This window comes from Dermacentor albipictus, chromosome 5, assembly GCF_038994185.2.
Source record: "Dermacentor albipictus isolate Rhodes 1998 colony chromosome 5, USDA_Dalb.pri_finalv2, whole genome shotgun sequence".
Classification (NCBI taxonomy): Eukaryota; Metazoa; Arthropoda; class Arachnida; order Ixodida; family Ixodidae; genus Dermacentor; species Dermacentor albipictus.
This window is the reverse complement of record NC_091825.1, coordinates 120,146,168-120,164,391: the sequence shown is the minus strand read 5'-3', so window position 1 is coordinate 120,164,391 and position 18,224 is coordinate 120,146,168. Positions and strand designations below refer to the sequence as shown.

Sequence of the window (18,224 nt, the reverse complement as noted above, 5' to 3'; positions counted from 1 at the left end):
TCTTCAACTGCAAGGCTTTTCTTTCGAGGAATTTGTATGGGTTTCTTTTGTACCACTTAGCTACGCTTGGGTGGTTGTCTCTTTTCCACTTTATTAACTGTTATTTTATATTAAAAACAAATAATTATTTGATAATTTTGTATAGTCAATAGCCAAACTGAATGTGAATCAAATAGCTAGAACCATTCAAATTGTGTTCGAAATTTGCAATATCCACACATCTGTACCATAAAGAAATTGAAGATGTATAGTAATTACATTACAAAAAAATTGCTTGGCTCAGCTTCAAAGGTTCCACGTACAATAAAATACAAGAGCGTTTGAAATAGGCTTGCCTTTCGACGATACTCCTGTATCGCAGCCATGTTTGGCTTCATGGCAGACAGGTTCTCCTTGAGCATTGTGGACTTCATCGTTAGTGCTTCTTCATTCAGGTCTTCCAAATCCTTGTCTTCCATCTCGGGTAACGTAACTTCTGGCTCGCCATCAATTGAGTGGCACTTAAGCTTCTTCAACTGTAAACAGAAAGAACACAGGTACAGTCGTTAGGGTGTAAGTGGAATGAAACCACGCAAGCCAGCAGTAAAACAGTGCTTAAGCTTTCACTACCAGCACCAGTGGAGCACAGGGCCCAATAGCCAAACAGCGAACATACTTTTTTTGCAGTAACGCAGGTGATGAATTAACACCAGACGGTGAGAGATTTGTGCAAAGTGAAATGCACAGAGCAGTGTTTTAATGTAACAGCCATAAAGAAAGTAAAAAAAAAAAGAGGCTCCAAAAACTTTACATGTAAAGCGGGAAGTGTAGTATAAGTCGCAGTGTCTCTTTAGACTTCACTGTCCTCATTAATGGGGCAAATAGCAACGGTTTCAGGGATACTAATTGGTCTCTCTGACGTCACTTCCGTGGCGTGGTGCAAATCCCGGAGAGAAAGGGTTGTACATGCTAGTCTTGGGAGGCTTTGCAAAGACAGACGTTAGGACCTCTCCTCAGTTTTTTTTCTTCTGCCTCCATGTGCAAAGTCAACACTGATGCAGAAAACATTTCGTGCAGATCCCACAGACTGCAGGTTAAAATACTGTGGAGCAACATGACAAATGATGCAGAGCGGTCTTTCCTTCTGCCTTGCGCAACAGATTCTTGCAACGAACGTTTCTTGCGGCCATCCTCAGCCATGCCAGTGAACCTTAGAGACGCTAACAGACAGATGCAGCAACTGTGCTACCACGGTCCATGGCAGCTAAACCTCAAGATGCCACAAGAAAAACTTAGCTAAACATGGCCTCCAAACTACAGGTCGTTTTGTCTCACTAAATCTCTAGCATTGAAGTTCAGCAAATGAGTGACGGCATAGCTGCGTGGACTTATTTTTCAGGTGTAAACCTTACCTTCATTGTCAGTGAAATAGCTAGCAGTGAAATAACCCTCCACTGAGCCCATCAGGTGATATAGACAATGGCATGCCAAACCTCTGCCGTTTAGGCAGAGAAAGCTTTGATTTAAAATTAAACGAGATTTCAAGAGATTAACAGCTGACCTCTCTTGTCCAGCGTATCACTTTGGCCTGGCGGTCTTGAAGGGCAGCCTCACTCTGCTCCAGCTGGTTCTTGAGCTCGATCTGCTTTGAACTCAGCGCATTCTCGGCAGATTTTCCGCTGTCGATTCTTGCCTGTACCTCAGCAAGCGTTTGCTTCAGGGTCTTCAGCTCCCCCTGCACAAAGTAAAAAGGGTGAATAATTCATGCTGTAGGCTATTATACCAAGTGAGACTAGTTGGCAGCAGATCATGATAAAGTGTGCAACTATAAATGGTACTGGGGGATGCAAAAGCACAGTAGAGCGGAACTGCATTGGTAAGTTCGGCGCTGTTATGTTTTCCCAGCTGCTATGTCACATTTTTGCAGTCTTGACCTAAGCTCATTGACTCCTACGCATTATGTTCCCATTTGATTCGTCGCCATTCTGAAACACTGCTGCGTCTTGCGCAGCATTTGAACACGGCAGTCACGTAAATTTAGCGGTGCAGAGGCAAATTCGCTTTCGCATGCTGTTACAAAGACAGTACGAGTATACTCGCAGTTAAGCCTGTCAAGACCCAACCTATGGCCCTGCCCTGAAATGCCGGAAGTATGAGATCGTCAGTTTCAAATAAGTGTCTCGGACTATAATGTCTTATGCCAGTTTCCTAACATCAGCTTCGCTGCAATAGAGAGGTGTTATGCGGTGAAACATATGCAAAATAATTAAGAGAGGATAGGGGCCACTGTCACGAAATGTAGTACGTGTTCCTTAATTATGCACATACTGTCTCCAGCTACAGTACGAGTGCCGAGACGTCTAATACAAACTGTACTGGCAGCAATTCAGAGCTGTTTCTGATGTTACTGTGGTGATTTAGCACTTTTCTCACTGCCACATTTTCCCACGGTCCCTTGAAGTATGTATCGGCGGGGTTCCGCTCTAATTAGCAGAAGTACCAAGTCACAGCTAATGAAAAGATGCGTAGGAGATGCATACAAAGCAAAGTGTGAACTCGAGTTGGTGCATCATTTCATCTGTATAACAATATGCTGACTTCACCATACTCAGAATCTGTGAGCAGTGGCCCAGCCACTGCCATGATGACAGTAGTCCTTGCTGCTTTCTTGCTGTACTTGGTTCAAGCTAACACAAAGGGAAAGCCAAGTAGATTTTTGGGTAAATCGTAGGGTTTAGTCGAGGAGTGCTCTGTAACACTCTGTGCCCTGTACACATCAGCTCTGTAACGCTGTTTAGGTTCTGAAGTAGGAGGTAAAACAGCATTTGGCCACCATAGTTCGTTCTCTGAGGAACGTTCACCTTCTGGCACATACAAGTATCGCATGCTTTCGCTCTTAAAGAAAGACCAGAAGTCGCCTTAGAGAAATCATTTTCATGTATGTTCACTTGATATCACTTAGTTAACATAATTTTGTAAAAGTCAGGAAAAGTCGGGAAGCAAAAGCAGTTTAAATTCTTAAAGAGTCGTTTCCGGTTGCTGGCATGCGGAGTGCTCACAATGGGTCTAACAGATTTTTTTCTGAATTATGTGAAGTCTATCTATATTGAAGTCTATTTATACAATGGCGAGAGGGTCCTGTGTTTAGTATTATATCGCTACTAATGCTTATCACTGTTCTTGTTACTCGAGGTTGGGATAATTGGCCACAAGAACACCAGATCGGGTGTTGACGCAATGCGCTGACTCCATGCCAACACTGCACTGTCCAGTTGCGACCTCCGAAAGATGGAACCACCAAGCCACAGGATTTTGGAGGACATCACCAGCTCAATTTGCCGCCACTGGCAAAGGGACAGCTCTGCTTCGAAGGGCGTTCTGTCACGCAGCATGCGATTTGAGAGGTGCATTTGGAAGCAACCGCACGTAGTTCAAGTATTTGATCATCTGCATCTGTGGCAGTTTCCATTTACTGCTCTAGTATCCCTTCGTGGCGGCATTGAAATTTCGTTACGGTATTGAAATCGTGTAGGAACACATTTCATTATATTGAAGTTCAAAATATATGGCACTGCATTGACAAGAAGTTATAAGAAGTTATACTTGGTTATATATACTTGGTTATATTGGGAATTTATTTAAAATGACTTTCATTACATCAATGTTTAAGCTTGGAAGTTAGCTATTCACTAAACCATATACAGTGTAAAAAATACTGACATATAAAAATGTTGTTGCATGATCATAGTATGGCAGGGGTACAAGCATGAATGTTCTAGGACTGGTTTGAGCCGAAGTAAAAGCATTTCAAACTTTTTATAGTTATGAATGCATAGTAACACCCAGGACAAATTAGTACTATTTGAAATTTTCTGAGGTAATATTTGCCTATACTGTATATTACATGTCTACTACAATCTATGTTTATGTAATGTTGGAAATTTTTTTTTTTTTCAGAAAATGAGGCAAAACATTTCACAACACGTTTATGGTGATTAAGGCGAAGGCTAAATCTATCAAGGATGACACAGGCATACACTCAAGCAAGACTAAATGCTCTACACCGATCTGGAGCAAAGGAACGTAAAAATGTATTTGGGACAATTTTCGGCTACGAAGAGCAGGGTCCCCCTTACCCCAGCCTTTTCGCCGACAGCAAGCAGCTCCTTTCCCACTTGTTCCAGCTCGCTGTACTCGAGCTTGGCCGCTTCGAGTCGCTTCTTGGCGTCCTCAAGCTCCGTCTCCAATGATGCCACCTTGCTCTCAGCTTTGCTTAGATTCCTGGCACAGAAAGAATGATATGGTCACAACACACGCGTTTATGTCTGCTAGTGGATGTAAGGAGCTTTTTATAGCATGAAAATTTCCTTGTACACAAGAAGCCAAAGAGAACTTTGTAGTGCATGTTTGCAAAGGTATGGACAAAAGAAAAGAAAAAAGACCTGCACAGATGCATGCCGATCTGGCAAATGATATGTCAAGGACAGTGAAGCTGTATACGAGAGTTTTCACTCTCTTCGAAAGTTCTAAGGGTCTGTTTGCAGGCTTATGACTTTGCTTGAACACGGCAGCAACTGCTGCTGCGTTTGAGCGCAGTCGTGGCTAGCTGTTCTTAGTGACGGCTCCCATACAAACTGCGCTGCATCACTACGGCATTGCCTCTCACCACCGCAGCTGCACAAACTCCCTGTTGACCTCCAGCGCGGGGCCAGTATAACATGGCATTACAAAACGAAAATTGTAAATTACTGGTTTAAAAAAAAACACACATTTAAGTTGTCTATTCGAATGAGAATATATGCAAGATGACTTATTTTATAATTATTGATCATTATGCTTCATAGCAAATTTGGGGCTCACTTGTGTCGCACTTAGGGGTGCGCAAATAGTGATTTTTGAGACCGAACCAAATATGAATCGAATAGAGTCAGAAACGAATCAAATTGTATATAGAGTACTTTTAAAATATTTTTCGAATAATGAATAACACAATTATTATAAAACAATGTTCACATACCTGTATTTTTCAAATTAGCAAGCATCTGTCATTACATAGTACATTATGAAGCATTGTTTATTAAAAGCACAAATGGAGGATTAGGAGCAAACGAGTAGTTCCTTCGCATGCACAGGGCTCTTCAGAGAGTACGAATGATCACTGTACAGCCTGTAAAGTATGGCTACCTAAGTGATGTAGCCTGCTCTGCTACACAAGTTCTCATGTTTTATGTCTATATTATGCTCGTGGGGGTGAAATCTCCCATACTTTTGCTCAAATTTGATGCTTATTTAGGTGCAGTTGATATTTTAAAATATTTTGAAAGTATTAGAAAAATATTCACATTTACGAATAGCGATTATTCGACCTGAAGACCGAATCGAATAGGACACTAGTTGATTCATTATTCGAAAGTTTTGGATATTCATGCACCCCTAGTTACATTTGATATTGACCATGCCATCACATGCCGGCTTTTACTGCCGCATATACCCAGTTGTGTAGCTCCCCTTAACATCGCCTTAGCATGGAAAGAGCACTTGTCCGCATCCCACATATTTGGTCTGCAAACTGAAGAGAATGTAAGCTCTGTGCCTTGAAGTGACACTGAATGAATATTAGGAGCTTGAGTAGCTGTTTACACTTTCAGAGCTACTAGTAATAGGAGTTTCAAGCCAGCAAGGAAGCAAGAACAATTTACAAATGACGTGTTTAAAAGCGACACCCCTTAATGTGATCCCTGGATAATGACTCCTCAATTTCTGACAGCTTTACATTAAAATTTATAGGAAACTGTTGACCGCCCTAAGCAAACACTCATGAGAAATGCCAAGTAAACTTATAAAGCTACAGCATCCTATCAAAACTGAATACTACGCCTTTCCTTGGCAGATTAATATTGTTTATCAGCACGGGTCATTTGCTTTTCCAGCCTGCAGAATGCATAATTGTTGTGCTTGTTTCATATGAACCTTTTTTTTTTTTTTCATAGATAGAGTACTATAATGAAATGATTTTCACATTGGGTGTAACTTTCGCGCAGTGACATTTAACCGTATTCCAGAGGTGCCCTTTACCACTCTGTACTGACTTATTTCTCTTTCATGTTTCTTTAATTGAGGAGCCTGTTGGAAACAGCAGAATGATAATGAAGCGGCTTCATACCGCTCTGAAGTCTTGATGCTGGACTGCGCCCTTGTGATCTCCATCAAGGTGGCATCCAGTTGCTTTGTGACGCTTTCCACCTTTTGCTGGACTGAGCCCATGCACTTTCCAGTGATTTCCATGATTTTGGCATGAAGCCTACGGGCAAAACATGAGCAAAAAAAGTCAGCACTCGCAATGCCGAAACAGACAATCTTTAAACAACAGGCTATAAAACAACTGTTCCTTTTTTTTTTTGCTTACTACAGCCAAGAAAAACAAGAAGCACAACAAGCTTATACTATATACTAGTATATAGTAGTATATATATACTAGTATTATATACTAGGATTATACTAGTACTACACAAGAATCATGTTAGAGATGCAACCTTTCGTTGAAAGTAAATGCACGACCATAGCTGACTTCAGGACACCTAGTTGGTGTACTGTTGAGCCAGAGTGTTTGAAATTGAAAGGAGGAAGAAAGCTCATCTTCAACTTCAGAGTTTTCGAATGCCATGAATTTCAGGGGCATCAAACGACACTGCTGTAACACCCGATTGCACAAATTTAGGAACACTTACTCCAGCACTTTGTTTTCCACTTTGTTCCATGATGCCATTACTTGGTCATACTCTGCAAAGAAGAATAATAATTGTGAGGCACTATGCAATGTGTAGAATGACACAGCAATAGCTGCAAATTCGCTTATGAAACTGCGATGATTTATTGATTTTATAGGATGAAGGGCCATAATAATGAATTTTCAATGGAACACGAACTAAGAATTAAATGTGGCAGTAAACGGGACTAAAAAACTGTTTTTACTGGCATATTCAACTGCCCCTGTTTGATGCAGCAAACAAAGCTAATCCTGGCATACACTTCACGACACCGACTGGAGCAAGGAAAACCAGTTGCTAAGGCACTTCTCCCATTACAGAGGTGATAAAAAAATATTGCAACTCTGTTTGATGAATAACCATCTAGGCCTAGTTAGAGAACATTGAACTGAAAACCGTGTTGTTGACCAAGTGAAAATAAACATTTCAGCTGCCACACAAAGCCCATGTTTGCGTGAGCCTGCTGAGTGTTGCGTAAATAGGGGCGCCAGGTATACGCAGCTGTCTCTGCTAAACCGCTGGCTCACACACGCTCAAATTTTGCTCAGACAAGTAGCATCTTGTAATGAGTTTAGCTTAATGCCATGTTTTGGGGGCATTACTGGCGAGGTTTGCCCGCAATATCTTCAAAGTGGCATAGTCCGTAGCGACACCATTCAAAAGTTTTCGATTTCACTACAAGGATATGGTGGTGACGCCATTGCATTGCAATGGAATCCACATATTATGAGCAGCATTGTAGCAGCCCGCTTTGGATTTATCATAGATGAAACTAGGGGTAAAAAAAAATGCTCATAAAAGTGTATTTAACTAAATTCTCTGCAAAATGCTATCCCCGTGCAAAATTTGAGTAAATATAAGTGAGTGGTTGAGCTGCAAGAATTACATAAACCTGTGATCAAGAGCGAATAGATCACGAGTTTCTCGAAAAAAAAAAAAATCATTTGTTCCTTATTACAGTGCAGTGCCGATAATTCAATATCTCTTAATTTGAATTGAAGGGTCATTCGAACTGCTCTGTTGGTGCCGGCAAAGTCACAAGTATTTGAATAAAGAAAAACTCCTGCAAGTTCAAAAATTCAAAAACTGCGCAATGTTTTTTTTTTTTTCGAACAATATTTCTCGTTCTCGGGGACCACTTTTTGAACAAACCAGAGCCAAAAGCAAAGATCTGATGCACGCACCCCAAACATGATGAGCAAAGACATCTAGGAAGCCAAGATGAAACTGGAGCAAGCAGAGCGGCCTGCACCCTTTTTTCTCGTCTGGCTTAAAAGTATCAAGAATGATCCCCCCAGAACATGCTTGATTACGTTACCGCGCACTCACCTGTATCCCCCTCCTTTCTCCTTCTCTTAACGCGCACTTGACCACATTAATGCACTTGATCACGTTATCTCCAACATTTGGCACGCAGAACGGCCAAATCAAGCAACTATCCTTCTCGGCTCACCCGCCTTCCCTCGCATTCCACAGACAACTGCATGCAAGGCGTTATCTTATCGCACCTAGGCTTTGTATGGAACCTAGGCTTCTTTATGCACATGTTGTGAGCTGATGGAGAAAAGATGAGACCTTTTCAATGTAAGCCCAGTCATGGTTTTGGTCTTGCGTGCAGTACCGTGCACAATTGATCGGACGCTATATATAAAGGTGCTCTCCTGAGTTCAAATGCCGTTTTGGTCGTATAAATTTCCGGTCCCCCTTGGAGTTCAAATGAACAAGATTCTACTATACGCACAAATGGGAATTGACGGGTGCATTGTGGCATTTGCGTGGTGAAGTTTGCACCACAGTAAATTTTAGGCTGCCTGACTAAGCTTCAAAGAAATTGACCTGCTTTCCCAGTACCTGTGATCTGTAGGCTTTTGATTGCGGGAGTACACCCGGCACCGCTATTTATGCGACACTCAGTATATTGTTTTGACTGGGTCGTTGACATAACTTTTGAGTCGAGTCCTGTTAATTCGACTTCAATTAACTTCACTTTTCGCTAGTTTGTGCGCAAAAAGCATGCCGCTTTGGTTCATTCAACTCCCTCATGTGAGAAAGGGTTACTAAAAGCTTCAATACGGGAGAAATTCAGCAGACGGCACGCAACTGTTTTCTTAGGTGACGACAGTGATGGCAGCAGCCTGTCCTGTAGTGGTTATGAGGACTCGTGCTCTGCCCAGAATAGTGTCTCTTTCGAGGATTTCGTCAGTGCCGATGACAATGTGGAGATCTCTGGGCCACAAGCCAATCACGACATGAAGAGTTATTGTAGTACTGTATGAAAGTAGTCTGTCGGTAACAGCAGTTTATTTCAACCAATAAAAATTTAAATCTGTTAATTTTGCCGCTGTTTGTTAATTCGGCCAAAACTTCCCATCCCGTAAGGGTCGAATTAGCAGGAGTCAAATGTGTTAAATAGAAAAACATTAAATCAAACCAGACAGAAGGGAGTCGTACCTTTTTTGTAGGAAGCGACAGCCTTTTCCTGTTGGGCAAGTTTCTTCTTGTCCGGAGCAGTCTTGGCAACTTTCTCTTTTTGCTCGGCCAACTGAGTCGTAAACGAGGTTTGCTGCTGCTTCAAGCCCTGCAAGTAATAAAAAGTATCTCAGAATGTCACGGTGGTAGCAACACAAACTTGAAGCCCCGAAGAAGCTTTGACATTGAGCATGTAGAGCACATGCAGTTAGATTTCGGTGCACGTAAAGTTGCAGGCATGTGTCGCATGTTTTACCCTTACATAGCCCTTGCCACCTGCCAGCCCCAAGTAACATGCGTGCCATCATTTCATGAAGACTATGTCACCGACTCAAGAGGAACTGACTGACACAAGGATTAACCATCAACTGATTTATTTAAGGACACAACAAGAACAATAAAAAACATGCAAAAAGGAACAGAACATTCAACAGTGAAGGCGAATCACTGGAATAAATTCGTGCATGTGCTTCTTTCGTTATGAAAGCTCATTAAAAATGTTTATCCTCTATGAAGATAAACTCCGCACGTCTCATTTTTTCTGAGCGTGAACAGAGGTGGCACACTATACTTTTCTTTTGTAAATTGGGGTCGCATTACATTCGTGTACACTTCTATTTTCTTACCACTTTGAACTGGCAAAAATTGGATGTGCTTTGAATTTGGGAGTGCGTTAGAATCGGGTAAACGAGGTACGCCCCGGGAAAATACGAATGCATCTGGCACCTTAACTTCCACCTGGAACTTCTGCAAGGCATGCTTGGAAGCTGTGACGTCCTTGCGGAGAGAGTTTATCTTGTCCTCCAGTACGGAGCGGCGTTCGTGAAGGTCCCGGGCCTTGTTCTCGAGGGACGTCAGCTGAGAGGCGAGCTGCTCCATCTGCTCCGCGCTCATGTTGTCGTCGAGCACCGCCTGACCCATCTTGCCTCGCAGGACGCGTCCACCTCCTCCGCTCATGGTGCCTGTTGAGAACAGACGTGGTTTGCATGGATTTCAGGCCACTTAATGCACAAGTGGCAACTTGGGTATGTTAAACTTCGTAGAAATCTCGGATTCACAACAAAGAAAGGGCGAGGCAAAGGGTCACAGCAAGGATTAAAAAAAAAACGTTTTTCTTGAGCACACACCTTTTGTGGGATACATACACACTTTAGCAAGAACAATTTAGACACGGCACACAAACAGTAGCAAACTTAGAACAGCAGAGACCAAAAAATAAAACTTTCTTTTTTTGGATTACAGTGGATATTTCTGAAGCTGCTGTTTCCTATTTAGTCTGCCTCCGGAACGTGAATGTAAACCTACAAGAATTAAGGCCAGAATACATGGAGCGAATATGCGACGAATAGTCGGCGTTCGATGCCCGGCGGCGTACGCGCGACGTGCGGCGGCGGAGAAAACGTCGTTCGCCGCCGATCTAGCTGGCGCAGAAAAGTTCGTCGGGCGTCGATGATACCGGAAGCGGTAAACGAGCGGCGCCCCAAAGCGAGCCAATCAGGTCTCACTATCCGCCCCGACTTCCGACCTGGCTTCCCCGCTTGTCCGTGTATCCCGATCCCGCTCTATCGTTCACGCTGGTCTCCCGCTTTTCGTATTCATGGTATCCAAAGAGGCGCGGCTGCAATTTAACGACAAATTAATTTCGGCTGTTCAGAAGCGTGCCATACTGTGGGACATTTCTAAACAAAATTTTACGCGTTTTTAGAGTGTTCCGCAATTCAAAAGCAATAATAGTTGTCGTTAAAGTTTTTTTTGTGTCATGTGTTTCACTACAGCGCATTTGCCTCGTCTAGCCACACTGATTACAACGCAGCGACTCGTCGGCAGCGGCCGCCGTGTCTTCGCTCCATGTAGCGCAGCCCGACGAACATACGACGTCGCGCCGCGGCTGATTTTCTGCCGCCTGAACTTCGTCGTGAAGGTTCGCTCCATGTATTCTGGCCTTTAAGTGCGCCTCTGGTACCCCTTCCGCTGACTTCCCAGGTTTCAGAGACCACGCCCTTGGAAAAGCCACACTTTTTTTTTTTTGCTAACGGAATTTGTCTCTCATAAAACATGATGCAACATTAATAAAACCGTAGAGTAAACTCAAATTCATGAACTTATGGAAAATTCAGGAGAGGTGGCAGGTATGCTCCATGCATCAGTGTAAAGCCAGAGTTCAGTTACTTCTTCCCCCACTTCGCAGGTGCTAGTTCCTGTCACGCCAATTATACAAGAGCTTGGACTATTGCATGTATGTGCCACAATATGTGTGCCTCGTAAAAGGAAGGGGCCATGACACCAAATGTGTGGTTTCACATTTGACAAATCCTGTACAGCTTGAACCTCATTATGCTGAAGTCGCATCGAAGGTGAAAATACCTTCATAACCAACATCTGCTATAGGCAGATGCTTGTTATACAAGAATAGTGGTAAGGCATTTTAGGCATAATTCGCGATATCGAGGTTTCTGCTGTCCTGTTTCTCCAGGATGCACCAAATGAAGAGCTCGTCCATGCATGCCTTACCGGACACGTCCACGAGCTCCCCCTGCAGGGTGACCACCCGGTGACGGGTCCTTCCCTGCAGCCCAATGCGGGTGGCCTGGTCAAGGTCGTCAGCCACCAGAGTGTCTCGCAAGGCGAAGTAGAAGGCTGGCAACAGGCTAGTGTCCTTGACTGACACCAGGTCGAACAGACGTGGCACGTTTTCAGGTCTGCACAGAACATGTGCGAGCCGCAGAGTTTGGCAGTCAACATAAGTTCGAAATTAGCCAGTATAATTTCCCGCCTTTAAGATTATTAACTGTTGGCTTTCTAATTTAGCAAAATGAGGTTATGAAGAAAGAGAGACAGTGAGAACAAGAAGGCTTTACGTTTTAGTTTTATTCTACACAGTTTTCTTTCATAACCAGTCCTTTCAATGGCTGTTAAACGTTTACTGATTAACTAAAGTTACAATAGTTACCATACTTTCTTGCTGTTACACCTTGTATTATAGTTAACTGTTGTTGCTTTTGTTACAAATTTCTCATAATAAGGTAGATCCAGTCAATCTTTAGGTCTACAATTTGTTGCACCTGACAGTCTGTTACATCAGTATTCATTAGAATGCTCTACCGTACCTCAATGCCACTTGGCAAATTATGTTGTAATGCAGACCAAAAAGCAATCCACATATATAGCAAACCATTTTTGAAACCTTAAGAGACCTGGTAGTGCTCAACTACTAATAGAAGTATCCGGAAGCTGCCACAAGTAAACAGTATTTATACAGCACTATTACTTTAAAGAATGGCCATGTAGCTGTTTCAACTTATAACTTACGTGTTAATCTTATTTTGGGTATAAGGTATCCAGCGTTCCATCTGCAATGAATTGAAGGAAAAAAGTTTTTCAAGCCAATGTCTATATGTTACGCATAGTGGCAGGCATGCTGAGTACATGCTAAGCACAATGCTAGCATCACCAGGGCAACCCAACACAGCATTCTTACTCCCTTCAACACATTCAATAGTGCACATTGTAAGTAAAATCAAGCAAGAATGGATCAAGCACAGGCAGAAGATATGCATGTTTTAATGACAAGCAATGCTAACAATTAGGGGTGTGTGAATATTCAAAATTTCGAATACGGATTGAACAGTCTTTGCTATTCAATTCGTATTTGATTTGAGGATTTGCAATTAGAAATTGCTGAATATTCGTTTCTGTTCAAATATAAAAGAGCTTATTCGACCCTCAAAGGAGATAAACTGATGCAAATGTGGGCTATTGCAAATAATTCTGCAGGAGAGCCACGACTGCTGAGTAAAGGCACTGGTTCCTGAGCGACTGCACGTGGCAGATGACTTCTGCTTAAAAATATCATGTCATTGGACAAGATGCCCCCCGCTTTAGGCAAATTAATATTATTTGGCCTATATCACCATGTAAGCATTTCTTTAAAACAATGTGCTGTGCTATAGCACGACATCAACGAACACAGCTCCTCTGTGTGCATCTGGTGATGTGCTGTTTTCCTTTATGCGAAGCATATTACGAGAGCTCAACCCAGCTCCTCAGGCGCGGCGGTGTCGCCTTCAATACCACGTGACACCGTGACGTCACGACAGAGGAGAAACGGGGCTCCAACTCGCGCCGTCGCTCGCAGCGGTATATAAGTAGCTGCGCTTGTCTCTGCTAGACACTCACGAGGTGAGATGCCTCCTCGAGACAGAGCTGCTCGTTGGAATGAGAAGCGAAGGTTGCCGCGTGCTACAGAGACTGATTTTCTAGGTGGCTTTGGCTCAACTCTTGCAGGATGGGCTGGGTGGGAATCGAACCAGGGTCTCCGGAGTGTGAGACGCAGACGCTACCACTGAGTCACGAGTACGATGCTTCAAAGCGGTACAAAAGCGCCTCTAGTGAATGCGGTGTTGCCTTAGAAACGAGCTGTTTCTAAGGCTCAGGCGTGCGTCGCTTGCTCAGGAGCACATTTCGTTGCCGCGCCGAACGCTGCGTTGCTCGACGGTCACCGCGTCCAATGCGGGACGCGTAGTCGCTGCGCCGTAGCCCATTGTCTTACACCCCTTGGCGGGTCGACGGGAACACTGTCGCGTTCCACTCTTGAAGGCGAAGCAGAGTAACGCACGAGTTGTTTCTTCGTCTAGCCGAACCAAATATAGCCAAGCAACAGCAGTTCACCAGGCTAAACAGTGGTTCAACAACTAAAATAAAGGCTAGTATGCTTCGCATCCTGGGCTTAACCTTAGCTAAGCCACAGCCATTTTTTTCATTAATGTCACTGTCACTTTGCAGCAGATAACTGAAAGCAGTCATTTCTCATTTATAAGCTACTTAGCGGACCACGGAAGATGTGCCCCCGGCAGTCCAGTTAGTTAAGATTCATTGTAAGGTTCATTGTAACAGTGCAACACAAAACACGGACAAAAGGAAGGTAAAAATGATGACATGGCGCCGACTCTCAACAGTTGATAGTCAGCGCTGTATCGTCGTTTTTACCTTCTTTTTGTCCGTGTGTTGTGTTGCACTGTTACGAACCTTGCAGTGAGTGCCATTACATGCATGTATCAAATATTGCAGAAAAGCCTGACTTTTTTTTTAGCATATGGATTCCATGCTAACTTAACACATTTGTTTAGAAATGAGGGAACATTGGACGTTCAATTCCATATTTGAAGGTAGTCTTTCTCGAGTATTCGCATTCAGATCGATTTGGAAATTTTGCCATTTGAGCTCCCCTAATGACAAATGTAGAAAAAAAAATTTATTTGAATTCTGTCCGACTTGCCTATGTAAACACATAACAAATGCACGAAGGTTGTTAATGGCAGCCACTAATCTCATTTACACATGTTTTATAACAAATAAAGCACTCCATATGACACATGGCAGCTCAGTGCCGCACCCTGGGCTGTGAAAATATTGGGACCCAGCAGGAAGCACAGTTTCACCTCCTCAAGAATACTTGCTCTGTGGTACTAAGTGGTGTCACTTACACAATTTAATATCTATCCTAGTTGTAGAGCAATTGCGATTCGAGGCAGGTGCCCCCCCACACACAAAGAAGAAAGATAATAATAAAATAACGGCCTTAATAAACCCTGTTCAATTAGCTGGCAGACAGTGCTTTCGAATGTAAGACAAATTTCATCTCTCGGTGCATAGTTGTATGGCTAGGGTTGTCAAAATTCCAGACAAGTCCTTCGGTGGAATTCAGGGTACAAAAATGGCGGAAGCCAAATCGCAAACAAAAGAAATTTTCGAGTCTAGAGACAATGTGGACAACAGGCGTGAAATAATCGAATTTGGCAGCCTCACCTTTTCGAGGGCAATAAAGTTTGCAAATCCAACGTCGTGCTTCTTCAGGTACTCAACACAGTGCTGAGCTGTAAGCACTGTGTCTGTGACAACATAATCCAGCTGGCCACAAGCTGTCGAAATCGCCACGTCGTATTTCTCGTCAATCGCACCGAGGTCACCCTGCGGTATTCAAGTTCACAGACCAGAACACTGTAAAGTTCAGGTTTTAAGAGGTTCTGTTTATTTCAAATATATGAAGTTTTACTCCCATTGTTCAACAACACTTTCTACATTTACCAGCATACAAGCCAAAGCCATGTTTTAGAAATGGGAACTGATATGGTGATGGTTAAGTGTTATGTAAGCTAATATATAACACCAATTAATTTCAGGAATACTAAGAACATTTCCCAGTGTTTCTGTGTCAATAGTCCTTCAACAATGAACTGCTGTCTTTGTTGCACTCTACACTGTCGTTCATGACCTTATTTAAAGGAAGTCAAGAGGAAGAGCACTACAGGCTTCTTTCCTCGCCACAATATGTCACAGTGAACAATGCAGCCACAAACCAGTGTTGAAGTCAAAGAAGTTCACGTTTCTCCCAAATTGGTTCTTTTTCTTTTTTTGTACCGTATTTACACGATTGTAAGTCAACTCGAATGTAAGTCGACCCCCCCATATCGTTTGACCGAAAAAAAAAAGAAAATAAGAGCATACCCGAGGGCGCATTCGATAACGAAAATTTATTAGTAGCTGACATGGTCACTCGACTACTCGTCTTCACTAGTGCTGCCATCGTCATCGTTGCTGCGGTCCCACAGCGCGTTGTGGTCCAGCGAAATTTCAAATTTGGCAAACGACCGCACCAGGACATCTTGCAGAACAGCAGCCCAAGCCAAATGCACCCAACCACACGCAGCCATCACGGAGGCTCTTTTGACAGGTCCGGTTGGCGTAATTTCGCAGTCTTCTGCCGCCAGCTACTCGTTGTACTCACGGCGGAGCAGAACCTTAAAATTAAGGCGAAGGTCCGGGCTTGTTTCATGATCACGTCGCACTTCAATGGCAGGGACCGATCACGCATTTCAGCGACGTACGCCGCAAGCTTAGCGTACAGCTCCGGAAAGCGTCCAGACTTCGGCAGGTGGGAAATTTGTCACTTGCCGTCACAGGGTGAAAATTTCGCTTCACTGCAGTCGCCACTCTCGCACCACCCGTTTAGAAACATCGAAATTGCGGCCCGCTGCGCAGTGATTTGTTTCTTCGGTGTAAAGGATGGCAGCCCCCTTGAACGCTGCTGTGAGCGAGTGCCGAACGATTAGTGGGCCTGCAGCACTCATGACGACTGGGGAAGCATAGATGTAGCACGTAGCCGGCAGTCAAGTGGAACGTGTCTAGACTTTAAGCAGAGAAAGAGAAACCCGCAAGCGGTGTCTGCTCTTCTATGAACTACCAATACTCCCCGCAAGCGCCGCCGTTGTGAGGGTACGGCCGCAAATGGGAACAGCGGCGCTAGATACGGGTAGGGCCATAGAGCAAACATAAAATTGTAACTACGTTGTAGCTCTTGTTTGTATCGCTTTTTTTGGCGGGGCCATGTTTTGGTTTCGATTGTAACTCGACCCCCCAACTTCAGACTTTCAAATATTAAAAAAGGGGTCGACTTACAATCGTGTAAATACGATATATGTTTGTGATCGTGCACAGGCATTGCAAAAGCGTTGAGTGGCAGATGTCACCACAGCAAGCAACTCACAAGTCGTCCAATGACACCTGGCAGCTGCCCAGACTTCTTAGCCTGCAGAAGCGAATCGAGGACTCGCGACCGCGACCTGTTGGCCTGGGCATTGGAGCGAAGCTCTTCGATCCGATGTCGGTCGGCCCGAAGCTGTTCTTGGGCCTCCTGGTACTGCTGGCTCACTTGTGTCATCTCGGCTTCAAGCTGTTTCAACTTGGCCTCCTTTTCAGGAACGAGTTTTTCAAGTCTGGTCAAGCAGCTAGAGACAGAAGAAAAAGAAAACATTAGAAAAGTTATACATGCAAGGAATGAAGGAATGATATGGTGGCGTGTTAAATAACATGGTAAAATGAAGAGTCAAGCAAGTGACTAAATCAAAATGTGCACATCTGACATTTCTTTACTTCCACGTGGAATCACTGTTGACTTGTTAAAGCAAAATTTTTGCATGAAATGTAAATAACCACTTTGGGTAACTTTATTCTTTGGTATGTGAGAAAGACAGACCTGATATAATTGAGTTGCAAAGCTTGGCAAACTTAGTGTCGCAATGCCACATAGCTCATCATTGCATTTTTGTCATTCTATATACTTAAATATGTTATCAGTGAAATTCCACACCCATGCTCTTTAAGACAAGCAGAGTTCTATTACAGTAACATCTTAATAGATAATGAAGACAAAGAGAAAAACAAAAGTACTTCTTTGTAACTATTACATTATTGTGATCATAGTCCGTCCTCGTGGCCAACATTGCCTGCCATTTAAGGTGCCGTATTTGCACGATTCTAACATGCACCTTCTTTTTGAATAAAAAGTGCGCTCAAATTTGCATGCGCATTACAATCGCAACTAATTCTGTTTTAAAATCACAAATAAAACTGAGTCTTACAAAGAAAAAGACTCGCCATCCCAGCCCTGCGAAAGTGGATGCCTGGTGAAGTTGCCGAAAACCATCACTACAACTGCAGATGAGAATATGCAATGCTTTATTGCTTTAGAGTAACGGGAGTCGCGGCAATCACCAGTCACGGCCGCTGGTCTCATTGCCGTTCCTTTTTCCCTGTGCACCTCCTCTTATTCATGATGCTCCTCGGGAGTCTGAACTATGCGTTGCCTACCCATAGCAGTGCTGCAACAACAACGAAATCGGTTGCTAGGCTGGTTCTTCTATATATGAAAGGCTAGTGAGGTCACTCCCCAGTAATCTTTACTGGGAAATGTATGCGGGGAGCGCTAAATGTTTAGCACTGTTATCAGAAGTGCTTTATCATCAATTATGTGGTTTGGATGCTTGTTTTGGGCTTGTTCTTTATTGACACGAATGCTGTTCCCTATGTTGTATGCATGATTCCAAAGAATGTACGCAGTTTTCGCTTCACTCTGCCTAGTGCTTGAAGCCTGCTTCACCTCCACAGCTGGTCGGTCTGGCATTTCATTACCTCCGAGATCGGCCCACATTTTTACCCACAGATATAGACACG

At 43.4% G+C, this 18,224-nt stretch overlaps 1 protein-coding gene across 2 annotated transcripts in view; it reads right to left on the bottom strand.

Annotated features, from left to right (window-relative positions):
* The window catches only part of glu (structural maintenance of chromosomes 4-like protein gluon), a 39,090-nt gene that overhangs the window by 7,172 nt on the left and 13,694 nt on the right, over positions 1-18,224 (bottom strand). For both annotated transcript variants that reach the window (XM_065449566.1, XM_065449567.1), the window contains exons 13-23: positions 16,759-16,999; positions 15,021-15,182; positions 12,525-12,565; positions 11,727-11,914; positions 9,942-10,177; positions 9,198-9,324; positions 6,708-6,759; positions 6,143-6,280; positions 4,116-4,260; positions 1,541-1,714; positions 336-515 (exon numbers count right to left, since the gene is read on the bottom strand). In XM_065449566.1, the coding sequence (XP_065305638.1) occupies positions 336-515; positions 1,541-1,714; positions 4,116-4,260; positions 6,143-6,280; positions 6,708-6,759; positions 9,198-9,324; positions 9,942-10,177; positions 11,727-11,914; positions 12,525-12,565; positions 15,021-15,182; positions 16,759-16,999 (1,684 nt within the window). The remainder of the gene's footprint in view (positions 1-335; positions 516-1,540; positions 1,715-4,115; positions 4,261-6,142; positions 6,281-6,707; positions 6,760-9,197; positions 9,325-9,941; positions 10,178-11,726; positions 11,915-12,524; positions 12,566-15,020; positions 15,183-16,758; positions 17,000-18,224) is intronic.